This window comes from Hylaeus volcanicus, chromosome 1 (genome assembly GCF_026283585.1).
Source record: "Hylaeus volcanicus isolate JK05 chromosome 1, UHH_iyHylVolc1.0_haploid, whole genome shotgun sequence".
NCBI classification, from domain to species: Eukaryota; Metazoa; Arthropoda; class Insecta; order Hymenoptera; family Colletidae; genus Hylaeus; species Hylaeus volcanicus.
The window spans coordinates 1,302,423-1,322,169 of record NC_071976.1 but is presented as its reverse complement, the minus strand read 5'-3'; the positions used below and the strand labels follow the sequence as shown (position 1 = coordinate 1,322,169).

The window sequence follows — 19,747 nt, the reverse complement described above, 5'->3', positions numbered from 1 at the left end:
AACGAAGGGTTAATTTATATCTTACGTTTCTTTAGAATTTAAATAATTCGATCTTCGAATTAGAAGGGGACGTCTAAATTAGAAGTTATCACCCTAGCTAGTTAATCATCCTAACGCCAACCCTGCGATGGCAAATGGCGACTTTATTAGCCGGCTCGATACATGATGAATCGTCGTAAGATCTAGGGTTACGAGACTCGGTTTATTCGATTTCTACAAAGAGTTCTTCGGTGCTTGTGTACCGGCGTCATACGTTTCGCTAATCACGTGTACGTTTCATGAAAAACAACCGCTTATAGCGATGGACGACTCTCAGCTTCTCATCTTGCATGTTTGCTCACGTGATTTGCGGTTGCGATTTACACCTGACCCTCGAAAAGTGAACTAATGAGCCTGAATTGTTGCAAAGAAAATAAAACGCGATCTGACTGAACAGAAAATAGATTATAGGATCCGTTGTGTACCCTTGATAAACATTTGTAACAGAAATGTTCAATACTGTATCAATACTATATACCGTACGTACACAAACATGCAAGTATGTACATATTTCCTTCTATGGAATGGAATCTATTTGCATTGATTTAATATTACACATAGCACGTCTAATAGTGTATCATAATGTCCCTAAAACAGGAACTGTTAACAACACTGTGATATAATTAAGGAACTTATTGTTAGTACTAACAAATTGTAGTCATTTCCTTTTCTTTTGACTTAAGGATCAAGTAAAATTGAGGGTTGACTACTTGTTTTATTATATGAAAATTCCCACACCCGAACGTAGGTTCTACGATGCATCCTTTATTTTTCGTTCTTTTCTCAAATAAACTGTATTTATCATGCTTCAAACACCTGCATTCATAAATACACACAGCATACAAAACAGAAACGTACATCAGTATCAATCAGTATTGCCAGCCACACTGGCGCTACGTTATTGCCAACTTCACCTCGATATAAAACTACAATTTACGGTAATCTAAAATACAATTTACTTTCGTCAATTATAGAAAGAGACATCGCTGTAAAGTCAAACGAACTTGGAGGTTACCAGTTAACGACGCCTTCCATACGCTTAATTAATTCAATTAAAATTTGGAATGTCACAGCCCGTACAACTCACCTAATTAATGCGTGTCCCAGCTTGTCATACTTGGTCATACTCGTCTTCTTCGTACGGCTGTCCGTTTCCTAAGTGCTCGAAAAGTCTATGGAAGATGATTGAATCGTGAAATTTCACTCGTACCATGCTTGAATATAAAACTGAACTCAAGATTCGAAAATATAAAACTTCGTATCATCTAACAATGAACTCAACCAACTGTTACGCGCCATTTTTGAAGAAATGTTGCACACAAGTAGAACAGCGAAAATAAAAAATTACTGGAAAGTACTACGCATTTTCTTTCTATTATCTGCTACTCGTGTCGGAGGGATGAAAATTAGCCCAAATTAGCTTTGAGGTTATGGATGAATAAAATTCCCACAAAGTGGATCCTTGAATGATACGTATTCGGATAATCAAGATTCTACTTTGTTTTACAGGTAGGATATAACGCGAAGAAGTCATAAGTTAGTCAAGGTCCTTCGTTTCTTATTAACCATGCGTTGTTCTTTGACGAGGATCACATTCAACTTACGTTTCCCCATGAAAGATTTTTTGACGAACGAAGGTCCTTGAATTACAGTTTTCTTTTTATCGAAATGAATGCTGCATATGTGTACCGAGACGCGTCCTTTCACGCCAAACCAGTTTCGATCGGACATTATACGTCCTTCGTTTGTATGTAATTGTAAAATATCGAGCCCCTGGCTACAAAACGTATTATCGAGAACAGGTAATTATTTCATAAAAAACATGGACAAAAATTGGACAACTATCGCAACGTATTGATGAAAGAATGGCTGACAATGGCTTCTACTAGGTCTTGACGAAAAAACGAAACAATGTTTCTTTCTTCGTTGATAAATTATTAAAACGAATATTAACATATTCATGAGAAATTGAATCGCTATAACGTTTAGCCTTTATTAATTTATTGCATAACTGTACACTTAAACATGTTTTATTAATAGGTATAGTAGTTTAAAGAACTTAGTCTATTATACATTTATACATAGGAAGGATGCATCTATTCGATAATTCTTCAAAATATACAATAATAAAAAATACTATACGGCTGACTGAATTATATGAGATACAACTAATGTGTATATAAATATATTACAATAACTATTATATTACCGACGAACAATTTTGTTGGAACCTTAAAAAGTGGAATTGAGATGGAATTGTGCATATTTATGAAGTAAATTTGACAGTTTAAGTACACCATATATAACACAAATTGTTTAATTTGAACACTGTTAACTCATATTTACATTTAATTATCCTTCTTCATGCGATTGGAGGTCATTCTGTATATCACGGAATCACGTCCAGGGTCCATTTGGCCAATGGCGACTGCATTCGTAACAAATCGAAATTAGAACAAAATATCGTATAAATTATTCGATGAAATATCAAAATTATTACGTACTGCAAGTAGCGAGGAGCGAGAAAACAAAAGCAATTCCAAACCATAATATTATGTTAAAGATGACGGGATAATTTTCCGAGTAAACTTTCGCAAGATTATAGACTTCCTGAAACAAAAAAAACTTAATGTTTTAAACTATTTACGACCAGCTGTAGCATTAGAGCTGCGCTGTTCTAGTACTCGATATTTTTATTAGATGTGTTCTAAATTTTTTAATGCCTAAAACTCAAAAGCTTTCTGGAATTAACCTGTCAACTGGAAGAGACGAGTTAACTTATCGTTTGTACGTGTAAACATCTTCTATTTTTTGTTACCACTGCAACCACCAACTCGAACGTATACAAACCTCCTTAATACAGAGTGGTACATAAGCATTTATAATCGTGAAAGTAGCCAGTCTACAGGTTAAGTCTTTTGATAAATGATACTCTTTATTCCAGCTGCCATACTATGCGTAAAAGGTACAAATATACTTTTTAATGCTTTTGCCTAATAAAATATCATTAGAGAATGAAATTCGATGCTCGACAACAATGACGAACGTGTCTCCATCATGCCTTGAATCCGAGGTAGAAATTTGGTCTCGAAAGCGGTTACTACTATATCGTTCTCAGAATTCTTAAATTGTGTCAAAGTTCATATTCGCTAAGAAGAGAAGTCTCTAACTTAAATAAAACAAAAGCTAGCAAACAAGCATACATAGTGTTTAAAATTCAAGAGTCGACACGGCCACCGACTGTAGTCGACGCTGAGCCATAACTGGATTCTCGGGGGCCATTGGCTATAGTCGATGCTCGACTAAAGGTAGAAACTTTACGTTCAAACCAAACGTTAACACGTGAAATGTAGCATGATATAATGATAAAACTTAAAATCCTGATATGTATTCCGTGTTTGAGTTATCGACCTTAACATAATTTATAATTATTTTCTGTTAATGGTACTTCTTGTGTTTTTTTTAACAAATCTTCGTATTATACTTTTCTCGCATAAATATATCATACACTCCATTGAATAATACACAGTATCACATATCTCATGCATTGCGAATTTCCAGCATAACAAGGAAGCTACTTTCCAAAAGTGATACTAAGAAGCACTGTGTTATAAGCAAACTTTATACACCTAATGTACAGACTGATTAATCTAAAACTAGAATTGCAAGTGTCTCTATTATTTTTTGCGATACTTAGCGAGAACTACCAGAGATATTTGCAATTCTATTTTTAAGGAATTCATCCTGTATGTGTATATACACAGAATGTCCAAAAAATATGTAAACAAATTTGTTAAGCATCCACAACACAGTTACACGAGTCTATACATACATTTGTTGGACATCCTGTATAATGGGTGCTAATATTGTGACTAATTCAACAAAAGCTTATCTAAAATCTCATAGATGTAAGAAAATACTTAGGAATTTGTATACTAATGATGTATAAAAACTAAAAAATATTATTTTTTATTTTAATTAGAATACTCTACAAAAACGAATGGGGGGTACATCGATAATTTCGATAGTAAGTGTACCCTGATCTTGATTGAAAAATATATGTCAAAACTTCCATATAAAATGCAAAAGAAAATTCTAAAATGCATGTTAAAGTGTTAGTGATACCTGTCTTATACTTTGTGCATTAGAATTTATGTTATGCTCCATATTAGTCAAATCCTGATCAGTTTCAGTGACTTCACTATCATCACGAAAATCACTACTTGCGGTAGAAGTGTCCGTATCACTGTCGAATTTGCTAGCACTATCAATATTTGTGTTTGAATCCTCTTCGTCTTCTACACTTTTGTTTTCAGCTTGATGATCACTTTGCTATAAGTATATGTATTTATGTAAACGACTTAAAGTCGAGCCCCACCAGCGCTCAAGGGACGTGATTACGAAAGATTCAAAATCATTGTTGTTCATGTTATAATGAACATAAGTGTCATTTGAATGTTGTATCCCTTGAACGCTGATAAGAGTCAACCTTTATGTTGAAAAACTCGGAATAATCCAAATCCAATTCGGTCACAGTAGTTGTCCATTTTGTATTGTGTAAGAAATATAATTGTTAATGATGAATGTAACGTAATCATGTTAAATGTGAAGTTACATATGCAGGGTGTTCAATAAAACAGCTTGTAATCATGTTTACGTATTATTCTTGATTTTCATGTCGTACTTAATTTGTGTTACCTTAACACGTACATTATTACGACGACTACTGTGAAAATTTAATATATTTTTTAATCCAAGGTTTAAAAATAACGAATGTTTCGATTATATTCGAATACTTGTTTCCATGTTTACGATTATTGTATTACGGAAAAATGTTTTGAAGCGGTGCAAAAGGAAATATCGAAAGCTTGAAGTTTAACCCTTTGTGCTCCGATTTTTTAGTCAACCAGTAACCTCAACTTATTTTTGCTTTATGCTGCACATGTTAACTGCAAGATTTCGTAATGTGAAAATAATATACTCTGTACCTGGAGTACAAAGAGTTAAAATGTGCTGTTCCATAATAATCCTAAACTTATGTTCCCATATGATTTGTAATAAAATAAAATGTTTATGTTGTATATAACTCTTAAATAAGTAATTCGCGAAACGAAAAGAAAGTATCCAAGTACTGAGTCATAGATATTATATTGCGTAATTTATTAACATGTTTAGAAATCATGCAAGAAGCTATCTCTAATTTAAAAATATTTGCCCACTGTCAATAAAAAACACTTGTCCATGCAATAGTATTAACATACCGTAATTGCAATATTTTCATTATTATTAAAATTTATATCATTGTGCTGCTCTTTAAGTTCCGAAGTAGGATCTACACTTTTAGTTTTATCATCCTATAAAAGATATCAGTATTAGACATAGTTTAATTTTTAGCGCACGCACGATGCGAATATAACTGTTGTCTATGCAAATTAAAAGCGAACGTAATCAATGCTTGGCATCAATGGTTTTTTTCATATATTTCAACAATTACGGAACAGAATCAATTTTTGATAAACGAACCTTTATCTGCAGCTTCCTCAAAGATAAACATAAAATACATGTTACAGAAACTAAAGCATAATTCACAGTTTCCCATAAGATTGTTATTCAGTTTATATTAAATTACGATAACGTTCTACTTAATTTTCCTATATAATGATACTAAACAATAGACTCCTGGTTGCAATATACATATAATATTTAAGCAGGAGTTTACTGTGCTTTACGCATTTGAATTTTAATGTTCTATAAATGGTAAATGTATACAAAAAAATAGATTAGCGGTCAGAAATAAAAATCTGTCAAATATAAAATAATATAAAGTTTCAAATACGAACCGTATCAGCAGTATCTCGTTTTTGTCTTCCTAAAGTGACAGAGCGGATGTGATGTACCTTACTCGCATCGTTCGTGAATGCCACAATTAATACCTAAATCGAAACATTTTTAACGCTGTACATTAAACAATATTAACAACGCGATACATACTAAACATTTCATTGTTCATAAACGAGCATACCTGTCCATCATAGGCCTGAACAAATGCATCGTGAATAACGGTTAGCGCGTTATTAAACAATGTTTGAGCTTCCCTAGAAGCGGTTGAATTGAATCCATAGTCGTCAAAAATAGGACGCAAACCGGATATAACCAGCCAGTAAATATCAGATTTCAAATCTGATTTAATTGCAGAAGGTGCTTTTTTAGCAATGGCATGGAGCAATTGCACTTCTTCCAGAAACTTCTTATCATCTTCCTTTCCTAAATTCAAAGCTTTCAGAGATGTTTCATCGATAGGAGTTGGCTTCAATTCTCCGAGAGCAGACTGTCCTAACTGAATTAATATTATATCAAAATTAATTTAATTCTACAATGTGAATACTTTAGCAGTTTTAATATATTTAAAATTTTATTATTTTATTATGATACTTACAGCATCAAGACCATCTCCTAAAGATATTCTGACTAGAGTATTATCGTTATCTCTTTCTTCTAGGCGTTCTCTAAGAGCCTGCCACGTGGTTTCTTCAACTTCATTAACATTTAATGGAAACCTTTTACCCTTTGGTATATCTAAAGATCCTACACCTTCTATTGCTACCACGACTACAGCTTCTGGAAGATTAAATGGATCGGCAATGGAGATGCCGCTCCATGTTCCTCTCTATAATAATAAAATAGAATCAACCATCATACACCAAAATGTAATTCATCATAATCGATTTTGTTAAAAAATGGAATGTTAAAAAACAAACCTGTTTAACAGTGAAACCTAAAGCAGCAGCTAGCACTTCTTTAAGCAAACTCTGCTCTACTTCTTCATTTCCGTTAAATAAAACACTGTTTGGACTATGTAGAACTACGAAATCTCCACTTGCTTTCACTATAATAATCAAGAAAAGCAGTATAATATTTTATATCATTACTAATCGTCGATCAGCTTAATTAATAGAATAATTTTTAAAATACATTGCAGTATTATTTCGAAACTTAAATAGGACACGTACCTGCAACGAATACGGTCAGGAGGCAGAAAAATAGTTTCAACATTGTTATTTTAAAAAGCAGAACTGTAGAATTCAGACACTCCCAAAAGAATTCAATACTAATTCACAAATTGATCATATGACACACAAACGTGACTGAAGATCCACCAACTGCCACTAACTGTAGCTACAGTCAAAATAGACTCGACATCTTGTACCTGGAATAAAGCTGCAGTGACATCTGCGAAGTAGAAGGTGAAGGTATCTAAAATATATCAAATGAATTTGTGTTATTCTTCTTTCCTACTGTGTAAATGGTATGTATTAACGCTTAAACTACCGACAGTCAATGGATATTCGAAATGTATGAGTAAAGTTAACTCGCTTGGTAGTTCCAGTGTTGAAATTCTGTTGTCGCTAGTGTTGTTTTTGGGCGTTAACAAAAAATGTGAATATCAACACACCATCAACTTGTGGTTTATGGTCGTCTCACCTCGTGACTAGCTGCCTTGCTCATTGATTATTACATTTATACACGACCCAGAAGATTGGCGACTGTTGGCGACCACTGAACAGTCAGCAAGAGGAAATCGTGCCTAACGGTTCTCGTTTCCTTCCATTCGCTCGAACGAGCTCGTTTTCTGTAAAATTTCAGTTATTTGAACACAAGGATAAGTAAACCTTAGCGAATCAAATATGGGATCGCTTTTTCGAAGCGAGGAGATGACCTTGTGTCAACTCTTTTTGCAAAGCGAAGCAGCATATGCCTGTGTCTCCGAACTTGGCGAACTTGGCCTTGTACAATTTCGAGATGTAAGTTTCAAAAAAGAAAAAAAACTTCAAAGTACTTTAAAAGTATTTATATAATCCTCGTAATATAATTCTCATTTGTTTCTTTTATATTTAGCTCAATCCCGATGTTAATGCCTTTCAACGAAAGTTTGTTAACGAGGTGCGTCGTTGTGACGAGATGGAACGTAAATTGAGGTACTTGGAAAAAGAAATAAAAAAGGATGGTATCCCTATGCTCGATACTGGAGAAAATCCAGAAGCTCCTCAACCTCGAGAAATGATAGATCTGGAAGCGACGTTTGAAAAATTGGAGAATGAACTACGAGAAGTCAATCAAAACGCGGAAGCTCTCAAACGTAATTTTTTGGAGTTAACAGAATTGAAGCATATACTTAGGAAGACCCAAGTTTTCTTCGACGAGGTAAGAATTTAACTGTACAATATAATATAAACAAAATACTGACCTTACAATATAAGTTATAATCTTATAATGACTGTGGTATAATATGGTACTTCTAACAATATATCGTATAAGAAAGTTTTAATATACCATAGAGTCTTGACATGATGTGCAGGTTATCCAAAAAGTTTTTTTATACAAAGTTGTTGGCAATAATGAATAATATAGACCTTGTATAATTATATGATTTATTATCTGTGGATATATAGCTTCGTGAGCTATACAAGTGATTAAGATGCATGTCAATAGAAATTGTGCATTATGTGTCTAATATCGATGCCTTTTCTGCGATTGCTTTGCAATTTTGTATAAGCGGAGCAAATTTATTTTATAAGATAAAAAACTGATAGTTACAAAGAAAATATTAATATTGCTAATAATACAGAGTCGGAGAACCGTTGACATTAGATTGTGTTTGTTTGTGTTACTAATAATACTGTTGAGTGATTTTAGGACTATTAATGTGTTAGTGTTGCCAACTAACTAAGTTGCAGAATTGCAAAAGACACAAGTCACTATTTAAGCCCTATCTCCCTATGTCCTTTACATTCCCTTTGTTTCTATATCACATGTACTTAGAAATTGCATTACATTTAATTCGTGAGTACTATTTAACTGTTTGTTATCCATTAACGATAATGCATCGAAAATATTTTGCATTTATGCATAAAAGTAATTAAGCTTTATATTAATTTACGAAATTTAAAGTGTTTCTTGTTTAAAAACATTTTTGTGACCACATGTGATATTGTTAAGTAGTCCCTTTAGTGATTGTTTTTTTTTTGTTTTTTTTTTTTGAAATTATTAAATCACTTTAATACGTATGCACTGTTACATTTATTATGTATGTAGACATTTAATACTCTGTGTATTAAATTTATACTATTTTGTAATCATAGTTACCCCTATCCTCTCCTTTTTTTTTTAGTCTCTTAAGTATAGAGAATAAAACCTTGATATTCCTTTCTTTACCCTTATTATCCGAATTTTTTCTTTCTCGCCTTAGTCGTGGATTTTATATAAAAAAAAAAAAGAAAAATATTCATCGCGACTTTCGAAGACGAAATGTTATACAAAATTTCGCTAACACGTTCGTTGCCATGTCTTCGTAGCGAGGCAATTCTAATACATTTGAAAATTGAACGAAAGGGGGAGTTAGAGATATAAGAGAATTAATATTTACATGGCGTTAACAAAAATTGGACAACACTTTTTACCGTCGGTAATAATTTCGAATCGTTATTTGATCCTATTAAAATGGGGCACCCTGTGTGTATAAATTGTTTTATGAATTATAGTAGCTACTTTTTATTATGTACATACAAATTACATAAAAATATGCATGTGTATAATAAATGTTGATTTGTATAAAAAAATGTCGTTTGATCGAGGCGTATGTTCTCATTTAATAATTGACGGTATAACAAATTAGTAAGTACTATTTACTTAATAAAATCTTTTCATTTGTAAAATAGAATTTTTGCATATTATTTTTTATGTTTGAATTAGGAAGTAGTTGCATAAAGGCAGCATATTATACATTTTCGATACGAATAGGATATCGTTTATTTAAGCTTGAAATGTTAAATATTAAACGAATAGCATGCATGTAATTAGTTAGAGTACGTAGGATCGATAATCCAACACTACTTACATTTTTGAAGTCTGTTGCTCAAAGAGCGTAATACAAAATATATTTAGTACATAAATTTTTGCATGAAGCATGTCTCTCATCTAAATTTAATAATAATTTTATGAATGCCATGTTGTAAGCATCGTGCATATATATATAGGTACATATTTTTTATACTTCAATTTATTAATCGTATCATAAATAACTGTTTTTAATCAAACAGAAACATTTCTCATTTATTGTAGTATAAACTAATTATAACTAGGGTTGTCAGATTTACGAGGGGTAATTTCAGCGATTCTACACGTTCTAATAATGAAAAAGATTTGTATGCATAAGTTGACTCGATATCCTCGGAGCCTCGCCTATAAATGCACTATTAAACATTTTTAAATTAGTTAACCAACCTTGTACAATTTTCATGGTCAGCCAGCGGAAGCTCGTCGACATCTGGTTAGCTCCATCAGATTTCCTAAAAAATGGACGCCGGACTGTGGACACATCTGCAGGTGCACTAGAGAACAGTTCTTTCAGAGAATGAACGTTCTAATTTCCGCATGGTGTTGAAACATGTGCGTTTGCTCCGATTTTGCAAACCCTACTCCGGATCGTGTAATTTGCCTGTACCTTTTCTGTGTTTGCCCTTTTTCTTTTGGTTTCTATTATACACGTAAAGAGTGTTTGTGTATATACTTAAATTGGAATTAATTCGAACAGAAATAATATATCGAAGCAGGATTTCTTGGCAACGAGCAAGGGCGACGTAAGTCGCGTTCTCTAGACACTTATATGTTTGTATTTCCAAAATTGCTTACAACTAACAAAAGGTTATCGGGCGTATGTGTATACGAATACTTTTCGTCATTGTGACATGTAGAATTGATCCAGTGGAAAACGTCCCATGTTTTTATTAATATATATGTATAAATGTACAAAGTGCACGTCGTACTCGTGATTCTCGAGACACTTGCGATAATAGAAGAGACAATTTAAACGAAAAAGAAGGCACGGGGATTCATGTTCTCGTTCGAGTCCATCTTCTTAGGCATGGGAAGCGCTGATACTACAATATTATCGCATATGAAACAGTACATCGTGTGTTACGATATACACTTTGTATCAAATATTTTAAACAATTTACAGATACGTTTAAGAACCTAATCTCCCACAGAAAAAATCGAATTGGCAATCTTAGTTGTAACTTGTAGTTGTTACTTTTTAAATGCTTGAAGAAGAATTTTGATTTTCTACCAAGCATCGTTTGGTATGTTAGAGTAAGGTAAAAATATTAGATGGAGTAGAAAGGATTATGTTTAATTTTTATCATAAATTTATAGCTGTTGCAAAGTCCTGTAAAAATCCATATATCCGATTTCTATCCCTTTACCAAATTTTCTAACGACCATCTGTACTCAGATTGGTGAGTGTGAGAAATTTGTTAAAATAAAATTAGATAAATCGGGAGATAGGGCAAAAGAGAGGTGACATGTGTCTGTTGCCAGGCTGAGCATGGAGGTGTCGTGTCGCAGATGGCAGACCCCAGCCGTGAGGAAGAACAAGTCACTCTCTTGGGTGAAGAGGGCCTCCGCGCTGGCGGCCAGGCTCTCAAGCTCGGGTAATTAAATGTGGCGTAAATTCAAGTAATGTAGAACGTAGTGATTTTATTATACAATAACAACAAATCCAAAGATATAAGATTATTAAAATAAGATTTCCAACGTTACTGTCATAAGCCATAACCGACTGTTGTAAATATTGTTCTGCGTAGACAACATTGACTTATGCAATGCAAAATTTACAATAATACAAAACTAATCGTAAAACGGATGATTCGAAAATGAGAAGAAAATCTTTACGTTCTACATTTCGACCACCGATACTTCAAATCTTTCTACAACGCTCCGTAAATTTATTTTGATTTTTAACTAAGTTCACCGACTGTTCTCTATTTTCTTATGGTATTGGGCCAAATAACGTTAACGATAACAAGATCACGAATTGTTTGAAAGGAAATACTAGATCTATGGATATCCATTCGTGTGTTCCTTTTTAACGAAAGTAGAATTTATTAATCGGTAATCTGCATATATCGTAGAGCTTATGCGATAAATACTTGTGCGATTAGGCTATGTGCGCAAATATAGATTCAAATAGAGGGCACAAAACATCAGTGTGTTCTGTGGTTACAGCACCTGTATACTACGGCAGACACCATAGGAGCACAGTATAGGAATCCCCTCAGGCAAGCTGTTATCAACCGTTATTTGCACTTGCAAATTTGTTTGTTCTATGTTTTTGCCTGTAGCTACCTAAAACCCTTTAGCTAAAAAGGAGCACTAATATTATAGTCGCTAAAACATTTATAGTATTTATTTCACATGTTAATCTAAAAATGAAATATATAATAACAGTTTTTAATATATATATATATAAAAAAAAGCAATGTTTTTTAAATACTGCTCTAATATCTTACAAGTTACGAACGATAATTACGAAATGAGTAAAAGAATAGATACTCGATTGCGCACGAAATGGTAGTGAGAGGCAATTATCATAAAAATTACCGCTTTAACGTCTGTAAATGCTCTTCAAAGACAAATGCGACTGTTTGCTTCGTCAAATAACATTTATTTATCGGTTGTTTTATACAGTCTCTAATTTTTAGTAGAACCAGCGTAAAATTATCATTAAAAAAGTTTTCAGATAATGTTCATACTATATAACAGTTGATACAGTTTGACATCACCCATGTAACATGTTCGAATTTATTAAGAAACTTTCAAACTGTATCGAATACCTGGGTTATAACAATGATATCTCAATAACGTACATGAATTCATACATCCATTGTTGATTTGCTTATTTCAAAGCAATCGTATCTTTTTTAATTTTTTTTTTAATTTTTTAATTTTTTTTTAATTTTTATTGCCAATATCATTACGTAGACATCTTTTGTGTAAATAACAAAAATGATGATGGTCTGGCCATGGGTATGTATAATAATATATGTATCCATTTAACCTAGTACGTAGTAAGCTTCATCTGCATGCTGCATAACGATTTTTTATGATTATCGGTTAAACGACCTTTGATTATTATATTTAATAATATAAGAACGTCCAACGATGACTTTTCCTCTAATAGAAAAAAATACGATCGATACATTTGTGTTGCTATACCGCTTGCCTCTTAGATTACGCTTTATACAAAGATGTCTTTTTTCTTTCACATTATGGAAAACAGAATTGTTTACACGAGATCGAGCATCGTGTTTGTCGAACACGAAAAAACACACAGATAAAGAAAACGGTAGAGTAAAAAGTAACAACACACGTGTAATTTGTAGGGTGTTCAGGGGTGGCCTGTTTTCATAAATAAATGGATTTATCTTAGAAAGTACGATAACATTAAACATAATTTAATTTTTTCAGATTTTTCGTTAAATAAGAATTGCCATGCTTACGACACTCTTATATTTCTTCTTCCCTAGAGATTAGAATAAACGATTGATATTAACAGCTTAAATAAAATGTAGTAGTATCGTTTGACAATCCATATCTGATCAAAATTTGTGACCGATTTAAGATATCTTTTTATGTTCAAAACTGCTTCTCCCAATTTTATTATAGAGAAAGAAAAAATCCATCACAATTTAATACTTACTACATACCGTACTTACTTGGGTGTGACGTCCATTTAGATTATAACATTCTTATAACCAATCCATTAGTGTCTGTCATTTCATTATTTAATTGATCGAAATTATATTTTATTATCAAATTTGTTACCATATGAACCGTCAAAGATATCTTCAATCACACCTCTGCGTACATTGAACGCAAGAGACTTATGCAACAATGGAGTGGCATTGGAGCATTGCGATCATGTCTAGTGTGCTAATGTGGTTGTGTCTTGTCTGTTGTGTCGTTAGCAAGAGCACGCAGGCTTGAATCCCACCGAATCCATGACACGTGCATTGATTAGTGATGATAATATCGCCCGCCAGTCTGCCCTTGGTCCTGTCCAGCTGGGGTATGTACTCCATGACTAGTTAATCCTTCCCATACATTATTATATCCTACATTCGTTGAATAGAGTTTACTATCGACCCTAGAGATTACATCACTAGCAATTTCAATCACTTCCGAACAAAATTCATATATATTATATCGTTTACGCAATAAAATTTTATTTATCTTTTTGTTATATCGTTCGAACTCGACAATTTATTTGCATACGATAAACAAGCGTTACTATAAGTATCATGTAATAAAATGCACGGTGACTATGGTCAACTAGACTGTTAGAGAAAAGTAAAAATGTGTGCAAAGAACCATGATAATAAGAAATTTGTCCGTAGGTTTATAAGTTGAGACGGGAGTTGAGATAAATGTTCACCATTAAGATAATTCGATAGAATTGTTTTTAATCAGAACTATTGAAAATTGATTCGAAATTAAAGATTTATCTATACTTCTGACTCTGTTAACGAAAGCGGTTCGTAATCGGGACACTTTTTAAATTTTCCTGCATTTTTGCATTTTTGTAGCTTCTTTCATTCTTTTCGGAATAGAATTCGTAAGTCTTCGGTAGACCTTCAGGTATGAGGCCACGTCGACACACTAATTTTAATCCTACGTCTCAGACCCATGAAAAATACAATTCTCGCGGATATTGTTAATTTAAACTGTAAAGCGTTGTTTTCTAGCACGTCCTTATAGTTATCGTTTTTAAAAGCTCCATTTACTTTAACGGAGTCTCCCACTGATCGACCATAACATCTCCGATATATCTCTGAACCTGGTCCGTAATTAACAGTGAGTATAATACACGAATTTGACAGTCTCTCCCCCGCAAAACTTCTTACAAAAACTTGTCCAAAGGACACTCCCCGTTGCTCTGGTATTTGTGGTACTTGTGAATCCACTTCGTTTTATTTTGTAGTTCGAAGTAGTGATTTTTCGAAAAGTGTAACACTACTCTTCAAACTCGCCTTACAAAGTCCATGCAATTTCTTCATTTTCCATTGCTGTTATTTTCCGTCGATGTCCAATTAATTTTTTGTTTAAAAAAATCACTACTACGTTCGACTTTCTTCGCATTGCGATCTTCAGTCTCTTTCTATTTTTAATCCTTTTGCAATTTAAAGATTACTCGAACCAATTTCACGATGTATTGCCGTTATTGCACGTACAGTAAATGCGAAGAGAATGGACAAAATAATAAAAATATTCCCTGCAACAGGTTGACCATAACTGAACATTTTGTCATGTTCCATGCAAATGAGCAGTTTAACTGTTTCCCCCGTTCTCGGCAATTGTATTTGAAGATTCGCCAGAGAACACGTCCCAGGCTTTACTTGTCTGTAATCGTCTTTTTTTTTTTTCCTTCTCATAAATCGTCATAAATATACAAATGAATTCTGGAAAGAAGCCAGAGTGTTACACGTACCAATGAGTGAATGCTGTACAACCATAAGCCCGTAATTATTTTCTTAGGAGGGAAAAGGGGGTGGTTTTCGCAAATCTCTCTCTCCTCCCCCCTTTCTCTTTTCCACTCGCTCTTTCAAGCATGCGTAAGTGTTACTAATACTACACGATCGCGAAAAATATACATCGCATCCCAATTCGGGCGAATACGTCAGGGATACGTTACTTTTACAGATTATACGTGCACGAACGCGATGTATTTACATTAGAACCCAGTAATTATGCGATATTTAACACGATTATCATACTTCTAATATTCCTTTGCGTTTTGAAGTTTCATTAATGGACTTTCTAGGATTTGCAGTTGTAGTTTTTATAGTAATTACTAAATACTTTCCTCTCTTTCTGAACACTTATCCGCATTATTGATTGAACTGCATCTCATTTCTTTTATCGAACTATACATACACTGCTATCGTAATATAAAATAAGATTTTTTTTTTTTGTTCTAATTTCAAAATTTCTGATTAATGACCGATATATTCATTGGTAAATCTAAATACGTAGAACGTTATAGAGGACCATGGCTACAGAATCATCATTTTTCGATAAGAATATACAAGATATCGTCCCTTTCATACGTGCATTATCGCATTAAAATATAAACAAGGTTTCCATTCAGTTATGCTGAACGATACAGGTTGAAAAAAAAAAACCATACTAACGTTAACGATATCGATGTACAATGTTGACCGTGGTAGTTTCTTCTTTTCCATAAACACGAAAACAACATTTTCTACGAATTGTTGCTGTTTTATTCTGTTCGTACTGTATTTAAGAATGGATTGTGCGTGCGTGGGTGCGCGTGCAAATTTTTGATTAAATCAAATAGTATGTTAACACATAGTACTATGTTCTTGTTACTTTTTGCTTCGTTCGTTTGCAATCGATGTACGTTTACTGATATTATTCTTTAAATAGTTTCGTCGCTGGAGTTATCCTACGGGAACGCATCCCTGCGTTTGAACGCATGCTCTGGCGTGCATGTCGTGGTAATGTATTCTTACGTCAAGCGGAAATTGAAACTCCTTTGGAGGATCCTTCAACGGTACGTTTAAATTGAAACCTATTTACAGTAGATAGGCTTCCCTCAAACCGTCTATAATACGAACAATGTTCATTTGTAGGGGGATCAAGTGTTCAAGTCTGTGTTTATCATATTCTTCCAAGGAGATCAATTGAAAACTCGAGTTAAAAAGATCTGCGAAGGATTCAGAGCTACTCTTTACCCTTGTCCCGAAGCACCTGCTGACCGCCGTGAAATGGCTATGGGCGTCATGACCCGAATCGAAGATTTAAATACGGTTAGTTACTTTCTTTTTCGATGAAATTATTTTCTACAATTATCTGTAATCGTTTATCTCAACCTTACTTAGGTTCTCGGTCAAACTCAAGATCATCGTCATCGTGTCTTGGTGGCTGCTGCGAAAAATATTAAAAATTGGTTCGTCAAAGTCCGCAAAATCAAAGCTATTTATCATACATTGAATTTATTCAACTTGGACGTTACACAGAAATGTTTAATCGCTGAATGCTGGGTTCCCGTATTGGATATCGAGACAATTCAACTAGCCCTGCGTCGTGGAACTGTAATTGATCCATAATTTTATTAATATATCATTAATTTTAATCGAGATCTACGTATACCAACATTACGTCCATCGTTTTAGGAACGTAGCGGTAGTTCTGTACCACCGATTTTAAATCGGATGGAGACTTTCGAAGATCCACCCACTTATAATCGAACAAACAAATTTACTAAAGGTTTTCAAGTACTGATAGACGCATACGGAGTTGCTTCCTACAGAGAAATGAATCCAGCCCCTTACACTATAATAACATTCCCATTTTTGTTCGCTGTAATGTTTGGAGATACTGGCCACGGACTTCTCATGTTCCTCTTCGGCGGATGGATGGTGTTAAAAGAAAAACCACTAGCCGCAAAGAAATCTGACAACGAAATTTGGAATATCTTCTTCGGTGGTCGATACATTATCTTCTTGATGGGTTTATTTTCAATGTACACCGGATTGATATACAACGATACATTCTCCAAGTCGTTGAATATATTTGGTTCATATTGGAGAATCAACTACAACATCAGCACAATACAAGAGAATAAGGATCTGCAATTAAATCCCAGCAATAAGAACGAATATTTGCAGAAACCATACCCGATAGGGATGGATCCTGTGTGGCAATTGGCTGAGAATAAGATCATTTTTCTCAACTCGTACAAAATGAAAATATCGATCATTTTCGGTGTTATGCACATGTTATTCGGCGTATTTGTTGGATTGTGGAATCATATGTACTTTAAGAGGAAAATGAACATAACATGCGAATTCATCCCCCAAGTAATATTTTTGGTATTACTCTTCCTATACATGGTACTTCTCATGTTTACCAAGTGGATCAAATATGGCCCTGATAGCGATGGTAAGTAGTATCGTGCGTTCGATTTAAAAGAAGTAATATAACATCGCTCGTAATATTTATTCGCAGGTTTAGATCCAGAGCACGGTCCTTTCTGTGCACCATCCGTATTAATTACGTTTATTAATATGGTACTTTTCAACTCTGGAAACGCACCGAAAGGATGTAGTCCTTGGATGTACAGCGGCCAAGAAGGATTACAAAAACTCCTCGTTGTTCTAGCTCTCCTTTGCATTCCATGGATGTTACTGGGTAAACCTGGCATGCTAATGTACAACAGGAAGAAGCAACATGTCCAGGTTGAATAGAATTTTTGGACAATCTTTCGAAATCGGTACATTCACGATATAATTCAGGACGATTTTTACTCTAATTTTTATTTCATCCCTAGTTAAATGATCATGGAACAGAGAATGGTGATGTGGAAGGTGGCGTAGACACCATACAAACCACCAATGGCGTACCTCCGGGTGGTCCCAAACACGAAGAAGAGGACATGGGCGAATTATTGATTCATCAAGGCATTCATACCATTGAATACGTTCTTGGTAGCGTATCTCACACTGCATCGTATCTGCGTTTATGGGCCTTATCTCTCGCCCATGCACGTAAGTTAAAACGTAGACATTTGTGATAAACAGATGTTTCTAATTTTAAATATCTCTTCGATGTAACTCATCGTAATTTTATCTTAACTCGTTTAGAATTATCAGAAGTGTTATGGAACATGGTAATGAGAAATGGATTGACACAGGAAGATTGGTCAGGTGGTATTATCCTGTGGGCTGTGTTTGGATTTTGGGCTGTTCTAACCGTCGGCATTCTAGTACTTATGGAAGGGTTATCAGCCTTCTTACATACACTTCGACTTCATTGGTACGAAATATTGATATATAGCGTAATCTATGTCTTCGCGGTTCAAGTTACGTTAAACCGCATAATTTTCCTGTTATTTTCACAGGGTCGAGTTCCAAAGCAAATTTTACGCTGGTCAAGGATATGGTTTCCAGCCATTTTCCTTCGAAATAATTCTGGATGCAGCGCAATCCACCCCAGAAGACTAATTATGCATCAAGCCATAAAACGGAGTATTACCCGCAGTATACTTTGTTAGCGAACTTCCACATGGCTTTCTTCTATAGATTAGTATTACCGATATCCCAATATCTAATACGAATAACCAATATGAATTTGTCACCATAAATTGTCATTATGTTTAAATCAGGTGGTATTTTCACTCGTATAACGAATGTTTACAGGCTTACAAAATTTACTTTTTTGTTTTTTTTTTAAATAACGAAACTACTATTACATAATGTACTATTTACAAAAATGATCTAAATATAATTTTGAATGTTGGTAATTACCACATTTACGTTGTATCGTGTATCATTTATTTATGAGAAACATGAATGATAAAGAAATTGTAATTAGATTTGAAACATATAATAAAAGCAAATGAATGTTAAGTGTGAAGATGTGTATTTATTCCTAATTACAGTTCCGACCGCAGCATATTCGTTAGTGACCTTGGCTCGTCTAATGGGACAGGAATAAGAACATTAAAAATTTCTGCTAGTCCTACGCGTATTATTAAACGGTCATATGGCAAATGTGAAATCTGATATTCAAATAAACAATTCTTATTCTAGAAACCTCTATAGTGAACAACTTTGTTTTCTTCACAAATTCGTAACTATAAATATATAATACAAACTTCTTCTTTAAACCTTCAGAACCTCAAACCCTTCCTATATAATATCGACTAAATCAATATTTATATATAAGTAAAATTTGTCGTCATAAGTGGTGACACTAACGATTCGTAAAAATTAATTTCATAACCAGGAACATAGCCAGGAGGAAAGCAGGAAATAAACACGAAATTCTTATCGCATGGAATTTTATT

At 33.8% G+C, this 19,747-nt stretch overlaps 2 protein-coding genes and 1 long non-coding RNA gene across 8 annotated transcripts; 1 reads left to right on the top strand and 2 right to left on the bottom strand.

Annotated features, from left to right (window-relative positions):
* Positions 1-2,007: 2,007 nt before the first annotated feature.
* Positions 2,008-7,225, bottom strand: LOC128880596 (ATPase H(+)-transporting accessory protein 2). Of its 3 annotated transcripts, XM_054130851.1 has the most exons (9): positions 7,050-7,225; positions 6,798-6,925; positions 6,476-6,706; positions 6,062-6,376; positions 5,880-5,972; positions 5,301-5,393; positions 4,165-4,371; positions 2,544-2,649; positions 2,008-2,467 (listed from the first exon to the last, which is right to left on the bottom strand). In XM_054130851.1, exons 1-9 carry the CDS (start codon positions 7,090-7,092, stop codon positions 2,388-2,390), a joined length of 1,296 nt encoding a protein of 431 aa, XP_053986826.1. In that variant the 5' UTR covers positions 7,093-7,225; the 3' UTR covers positions 2,008-2,387. The 3 variants fall into 3 exon arrangements, with proteins under 3 accessions (XP_053986826.1, XP_053986836.1, XP_053986844.1); XM_054130861.1 differs by lacking the exon at positions 5,301-5,393; XM_054130869.1 differs by lacking the exon at positions 4,165-4,371 and having other exon boundaries at positions 7,050-7,224.
* Positions 7,226-7,523: 298 nt separating this feature from the next.
* LOC128880501 (V-type proton ATPase 116 kDa subunit a 1) lies at positions 7,524-19,307 on the top strand. 4 transcript variants are annotated; one of them, XM_054130685.1, is made up of 11 exons: positions 7,524-7,841; positions 7,936-8,241; positions 13,845-13,945; positions 16,324-16,450; positions 16,530-16,706; positions 16,779-16,991; positions 17,073-17,841; positions 17,908-18,137; positions 18,230-18,446; positions 18,543-18,714; positions 18,800-19,307. In XM_054130685.1, exons 1-11 carry the CDS (start codon positions 7,725-7,727, stop codon positions 18,900-18,902), a joined length of 2,532 nt encoding a protein of 843 aa, XP_053986660.1. In that variant the 5' UTR covers positions 7,524-7,724; the 3' UTR covers positions 18,903-19,307. The 4 variants fall into 4 exon arrangements, with proteins under 4 accessions (XP_053986660.1, XP_053986676.1, XP_053986649.1 ...); XM_054130701.1 differs by lacking the exon at positions 13,845-13,945 and adding an exon at positions 12,103-12,155; XM_054130674.1 differs by lacking the exon at positions 13,845-13,945 and adding an exon at positions 11,416-11,528.
* On the bottom strand, positions 12,802-13,837 carry LOC128880696 (uncharacterized). The gene is made up of 2 exons (XR_008457897.1): positions 13,593-13,837; positions 12,802-13,050 (listed from the first exon to the last, which is right to left on the bottom strand). It is a non-coding gene; the product is annotated as an uncharacterized LOC128880696 (long non-coding RNA).
* Positions 19,308-19,747: the final 440 nt, after the last annotated feature.